Source organism: Rhincodon typus, chromosome 3, assembly GCF_021869965.1.
Source record: "Rhincodon typus isolate 14 chromosome 3, sRhiTyp1.1, whole genome shotgun sequence".
Lineage (NCBI taxonomy): Eukaryota > Metazoa > Chordata > Chondrichthyes > Orectolobiformes > Rhincodontidae > Rhincodon > Rhincodon typus.
In genome coordinates this window covers 127,229,322-127,236,244 of record NC_063334.1, presented here as the reverse complement: position 1 = coordinate 127,236,244, position 6,923 = coordinate 127,229,322, and the positions used below count along the sequence as shown (strand labels likewise).

The 6,923-nt window shown below is 45.8% G+C and overlaps 1 protein-coding gene across 1 annotated transcript in view; it reads left to right on the top strand.

Annotated features, from left to right (window-relative positions):
• The window catches only part of LOC109921516 (sperm flagellar protein 2-like), a 149,957-nt gene that overhangs the window by 61,420 nt on the left and 81,614 nt on the right, over positions 1 to 6,923 (top strand). Inside the window, exons 16-18 of the mRNA XM_048594278.1 lie at positions 106 to 251; positions 521 to 774; positions 1,043 to 1,157. Coding sequence (XP_048450235.1) covers positions 106 to 251; positions 521 to 774; positions 1,043 to 1,157 — 515 coding nt within the window. The remainder of the gene's footprint in view (positions 1 to 105; positions 252 to 520; positions 775 to 1,042; positions 1,158 to 6,923) is intronic.

Below are 6,923 nucleotides of genomic sequence, written 5' to 3'. Positions count from 1 at the left end.
AGTGAGAGTCAGTGTGTGTGGGACTGTACCCCCAGTAAGAGTCAGTGCGTGTGGGACTGTACCCCCAGTAAGAGTCAATGTGTTTGCATTTCTTTCCCTCTCCAGTTGGATGTGATCATGTACATTTACTGTCTATTTTACTTTCAGCCGAGTGTCAGGGCTGAGTTGGGAGCGAGGGCTGCCAAATTCCTGAGGAAAGGAAAAGGTGTTCCAGATGAGTTGCTGGTGGAGATTATTGTTGAGTGTGTGCGGTAAGTGGCATCAATTCAGGTGATTAGTTTCCTGATCCATTGCTCAACTTGTGCAGGAAAAGATCAAACTCGTTTAGGGCCTAGAATAGAAAGCTTGCAGTTTCCCAGTCTTTTGGTTGACATGAGGTTTTCATGCTTCTATAATTAATCGATGAGTGTTAATTGTGGGGAATCGAGCTTCATTAAACCATCCTGTGATAAATGTGTGAGCTTCCATTGACAGACTGTACACAGACCATTCAGCAGCTGGTTTCCTGGTTTTCTTGCAGCTCTCTGCCGGTGGATTGTGGCTGGATTCTGGATGGTTTCCCAGTGACTGCTCACCAAGCCGAACTGCTGGAGAAGTGGCTAACTGGGGTTGACCCTGACAAAGCAGAAAGGAAGACCAAGAAGTCCAACACCAGCCTTGCCTTTGACCCGAGAGCTCCCAAGGATCCTCCCCCTCCACTGCCAGCTCTGGACATCGCCATCCTGCTGGATGTTTCAGACAACACCATCCTGGCTCGACATTCTGAGAGTACAAGTAAGGCAGAATCTGCAAACAACTAACACTGCAACCGTTAGTGTACACAGCACGGGGACGGAGAGACTGGGACAGAGAGACTGGGACAGAGAGTGTGGTGAGGGAGAGACTAGGACGGAGAGACCCTGGGATATATAGAGCAATGGAGAGTTTGTGCAGAGTTAAGTATTTCTTGAAAGAGTGATAAGTGAATCTTTTGCTGGTTGCAAACCGCCGCCTCTGTATTTTGGACACTGACTAAGGCAGCAATGTCTCTCTTTTCCTTCAGTCAGTTCGGTGTCTGGGAGTGAGAGCCAGGGATCAGGCAGCCTCCAGCAGCATAACCAAGGGAATCGGACTGTTCCAGAAAGCAGCAGCCCTGAAGAAGAACAACTGGTGCCCCGGTGAGTGAACCTATTGTCACCCCGACCTCCTGCCTTGGCCCCTGGCTCTAGTGAATTCCTGACAATGAACCTGGGTCTTTGTTCATCACCCATCGTGATCCTTAGCCTCAGTGAGGGGCCCATAGTGACTCCTGGTCACAGTGAGGGACCCATTGAGACTCTTGAACTCAGTGAGTGATCCACAGTGACCCCTGGCTTTGGTGAGTGACCCCATAATCACCATTGGCCTCAATGAGTGACCCTACAATGATCCATGGTGCCAGAGAGCGACTCAACATTGAGCCCTTGCCCAGACAGTCAGCCTGCAATGACCACTGGTCCCAGTGCAGGAACCTGCAGTTCTCCATGCCCCTAGTGAATGAACTAATACCTGTGGTGGGACAATTGTTGGAATCAAGGATGGGGTAATTGAACACTTGCAATTTTTCAGTTAATCAGGAACAGTCAGCAGGGATTCATGACAGGTATGTCATACCTGAGAAACTTCACTGAAATTTTTTAAATGGTGACTAAAATCATGGACAGGGGTTGTGGGTTGTGTTTATATGGACTTCTAAAAAGAATTTGATGAAGTCCCACGTAGGGGACTATTAGCTGAGCTTGTAGCCCATGGGTATGAGGGCAGTTAAATATGGTGTTTATCCAAGGAGACTTGAGGGTTCAGGTGTATAGATCTCTAAAATGACATAAACAGGTGCAGAAAATAATTAAGCTAGCTAATGAAATGCTGGCCTTTAGATCTCGAGGACCAGAGTCTAAGGATATAAAATTTATTCTGCAGTTATATAAAACACTGGTTAGACCCCACTTTGAGCACTGAGAGCAGATTTGGGCACCACACCTCAGGAAGGATAGATTGGCCTTGAAGAGAGTACAATGTAGGTTTACAAGAATGACACCTGGGCTTCAGGGGTTAAGATATGAGGAGAGATTATACAAATTAGGCCTGTATTTTTTCTAGAATTTAGAAAGTTAAGGGGTGATCTAATCAAAATCATCAAGATATTAACAGGAAATGACAAGGTAGATAAACTATTTCCACTGGTTGGGAATTTTAGACCGAGGATCATAGTCTAGGAATGAGGGCCAGACCATTCAGGAGAGCTGTTTGGAAGCACCACAAAGGGTGGTAGAGGTTTGAAACTCTCTTCCACAAATAGCAGTGGATTCTGGATCAGTTGTTAATTTTAAATCTGAGAGAGTTAATTTTTTGTTCAGCAAAGGTATTAAGGGATATGGGCCAAAGGCAGGTGTATGGAACAAAAAAACAAAGAACAAAGAAAATTACAGCACAGGAACAGGCCCTTCAGCCCTCCGAGCCTGCGCCGATCCAGATCCTCTATCTAAACCTGTCACCTATTTTCCAAGGATCTGTATCCCTCTGCTCCCTGCCCATTCATGTATCTGTCTAGATTGATCTTAAATGACGCTATCGTGCCCGCCTCTACCACCTCCGCTGGCAATGCGTTCCAGGCACCCACTACCCACTGCGTAAAGAACTTTCCACACATATTTCCCTTAAACTTTTCCCCTCTCACCTTGAAATCGTGACCCCTAGTAATTGAGTCCCCGACTCTGGGGAAAAAGCTTCTTGCTATCCACCCTGTCTATACCTCTCATGATTTTGTAGACCTCAATCAGGTCCCCCCTCAACCTCCGTCTTTCGAATGTAAATAATCCTAATCTACTCAACCTCTCCTCATAGCTAGCGCCCTCCATACCAGGCAACAACCTGGGGAACCTCCTCTGCACCCTCTCCAAAGCATCCACATCCTTTTGGTAATGTGGTGACCAGAACTGTACGCAGTATTCCAAATGTGGTCGAACCAAAGTCCTATACAACTGTAACATGACCTGCTAACTCTTGTACTCAATACCCCGTCCGATGAATGAAAGCATGCCGTATGCCTTCTTGACCACTCTATCCACCTGTGTTGCCACCTTCAGGGTACAATGGACCTGAATGCCCAGATCTCTCTGTGCATCAATTTTCCCCAGGGCTTTTCCATTTACTGTAGTTAAATGGAAAAGTTAAATGGAGTTAGGCTATGGATCTCTTTGAATGGTGGAATAGGTTCGAGGGGCTGAATGGCCTCCTCCTGTTCCTGGTTCCTAACTGCCAGTGAGCTGCAGCTGCATTGACACTGGCCTGGTGAAGAAATGTCAGCCAAATAACTCTGGTGTATGAATACCCAGTAATTCTCTCTAATCTCCATCACTAAATGAGCCTAGGTGAGCCATGACCCCTGTGACCCACAGGCTTGATGACTGAAGTCAGGATCTGCTGAGCCCCTGACTGTGTTAGTGTGACTGTGAGGCAGGCTCGGGGAGGCTGACGTGGGTTACAATGTAAATGTGACTCACCCAGGCCCCTTTTCGATTATAAAAGTTTTCCCTCGCATGACTGCGGCCTTTCAGTTGTTTCAGTGGCGGGAGTCCAGGAGGAAGCGCTAGGGCAGCCTGGGAAGGTAAGCTTCCACCCAATAAATTGGGGAGTTAACTAACTAACTACACACGTAGTGTCTCCCACCCTTCCACCTCCTCTAACCTAATAATAACGACTAAGTGTGGTGAGCAGGAAAGCTATTTGCATTTTTTTTTCCTCATCTCTTTGTTATCTTTTGGGGTGGTCGCCTAGACGCCAAATCCTCTGGGAGCGGGTCGGAAAGCAAAGCCGGAGTCTGTTTGAGTATATAACGGAGTAAACTTACTGCTGCAGCGAACACTGCGAAACTAAAAAAAAACTAATTAATTTTAAAGAATTAACTAAGTAGAGATGGCAGGCCAGGTGATGTGTTGTAGCTGTATGATGTGGGAGCTAGCTGATCCCATTGAGAATGGCAGTGACCACATCTGCAGCAAGTGTTGGCTGCTTGAGGAGCTCCGGCTCAAAATTGATGAGCTGGAATCCGAACTCCAAACACTGCGGCATATCCGGGAGGGGGAGAAATACCTGGATATTGTGTTCCAGGAGGCAGTCACACCTGGTAGATTAACTAATGTTAATTCGATCGGGGGGCAGGGACAGCAGTGTGTGACTGCGAGTGAGGCAGGTAGAGGGACCCTGCAGACAGGAATACAGGAGCTGCAGCCCTTGACATTGTCCCACAGGTATGAGGCACTTGCTCCCTGCATGGATGAGGAACAGGGCTGCAGGAAGGATGAGTCAACTGACTATGGCACCATGGTCCAGGAGGCCATTCAAGAGGGGGGAGTGAAAAGACAGATTGCAGTTGTAGGGGACTCCATCATCAGGGGGATAGACAGTATCCTTTGCGAGCAGGATAGAGAATCCCGCATGGTGTGTTGCCTGCCCGGTGCCAGGGTGCGAGACATTCTGACCGGCTTGAGAGGATACTAGAGAGGGAGGGGGAGGATCTAGTTATTGTGGTCCACGTAGGTACCAACGACATAGGCAGGACGAGGAAAAAAGACCTGTTTCGGGATTATGAAAAGCTAGGAATAAAATGAAAAAACAGGTCTTCAAGGGTCGTAATCTCTGGATTGCTGCCCGAGCCACGTGCAAATTGGCATAGGGAGGCGAGGATCAGGGAAGTAAACACGTGGCTAAAAGCGTGGTGTGGAAAAGAGGGTTTCCTTTGCATGGGGCACTGGCATCAGTTCTGGGACAGGAGGGATCTATACCGCTGGGATGGATTCCACCTGAACAGGGCCAGGTCCAGTGTTCTGGCGAAAAGAGTAAATAGGGTGGTTAATAGGACTTTAAACTAGTAAGTAGGGGGGAAGGGAGAAGTGAGCGTAGAAGGAGAAAAACAATTAATGGAAGGCAAAGCAGCAGGTTAGCAGGTGACGAGGAAGCTTCAAGTCCATTGAAAATTAGGAAAAAAGTTAAATGGAAGGAGAACTCGAGCTGTTAGTAATGGAGGTGATATGACTCAAAAAGAAGGTGCAAAAACTGGCATAAGGGCACTTCATCTGAATGCTCGGAGCATTTGAAACAAGGTGGATGAGTTGACAGTGCAAATCATGGCAAATGGGTATGATTTAGTGGCCATTAAAGAGACATGGTTACAGGATGGTCATGACTGGGAGTTAAATATCCATGGGTATCAAACTGTTCGGAAGGACAGACAGGAAGGTAAGGGAGGTGGTGTTGCTCTGATTTTTAAGGATGATATCAGGGCAGTAGTGAGAGATGATATAGGTTCTACTGAACAAACATTGAATCCATTTGGGTGGAAATTAGGAATAGCAGGGAGAAGAAGTCACTGATGGGTGTGGTCTATACGCCACCGAATAACGACATCGTGGTGGGGTGGGCGATAAACATAGAAATAGCTAATGCATGTAACAATGGTACAGCAATTATCATGGGGGTTTTTAATCTACATATCAATTGGTCAAACCAGGTCGATCATGGCAGCCTTGAGGAGGGGTTAATAGAATGCATTCGCGATAACTTCCTTGAACAATATGTAATGGAACCTACGAGGGAGCAAGCTATCCTAGATCTAGTAATGAGACAGGAATAATTAATGATCTCACAGTTAGGGATCCTCTCGGAAGGAGTGATCACAGTATGGTCGAATTTAAAATACAGAGCGTGAGAAGGTTAAATCCAGTACCAATGTCCTGTGCTCAAACAACGGAGACTATGAAGGAGTTAGCTAAGGTAGAATGGGAGCAAAAACTTCATGGTGAGTCAATTGAGGAACAGTGGAGGACTTTCAAAACAATTTTTCACAGTGCTCAGCAGAAGTATATTCCAGTGATAAGGAAGAACTGTAGGAAAAGAGAGAGCCAGCCATGGAAGTCTAAGGAAATAAAAAGGAAAGTATCAGATTGAAAAAAAAAACACATACAAAAAAGCAAGGAGTAGTGGGAAACTAGTAGACTGGGAAATCTTTAAAGGCCCAACAGAAAGCCACAAAAAAAGTTATAAAGAAAAGTAAGATAGATTATGAGAGTAAACTAGCTCAGAATATAAAAACAGACAGCAAAAGTTTCTACAAATATGTAAGTCGTAAAAGAGTGGCGAAGGTAAACATTGGTCCTTTAGAGGATGAGAAGGCCAATTTAATAACTGGGAATGAGGAAATAGCCATGGCATTAAACAGCTATTTCGTGTCGGTCTTCACAGTGGAAGACACAAATAACATGCCGAAAACTAATAGCAAGAAGGTTATAGCAGGTGAGAACCTAGAAACTATTATCACTAAGGAGGCAGTGCTGGGCAAGCTAATGGGGCTAAAGGTAGACAAGTCTCCTGGCCCAGATGAAATGCATCCCAGGGTACTAAAAGAGGTGATGGGGGAAATAGCAAATGCACTAGTAATTATTTACCAAAATTCACTGGACTCTGGGGTGGTTCCCGTAGATTGGAAAACAGCCAATGTGACGCCACTGTTTAAAAAAGGAAGTAGACAAAAAGCAGGTAACTATAGGCCAGTTAGCTTAACTTCGGTAGTGGGGAAAATGCTTGAATCGATCATTAAGGAAGAAATAGCAAGACATCGGGATATAAATTCTCCCATTGGGAACACCCAGCATGGGTTCATGAAGGGTAGGTCATGTTTAATTAATTTGGTGGAATTTTTTGAGGACATTACTTGCATGGTGGATAATGGGGAACCTGTGGATGTGGTGTATCTGGATTTCCAGAAGGCATTTGACAAGGTGCCACACCAAAGGCTGCTACATAAGATAAAGTTGCACGGTATTACAGGTAATGTATTGGCATGGATAGAGGATTGGTTGACCAGTAGAAAGCAAAGAGTATGGGTAAATGGGTGTTTTTCTGGTTGG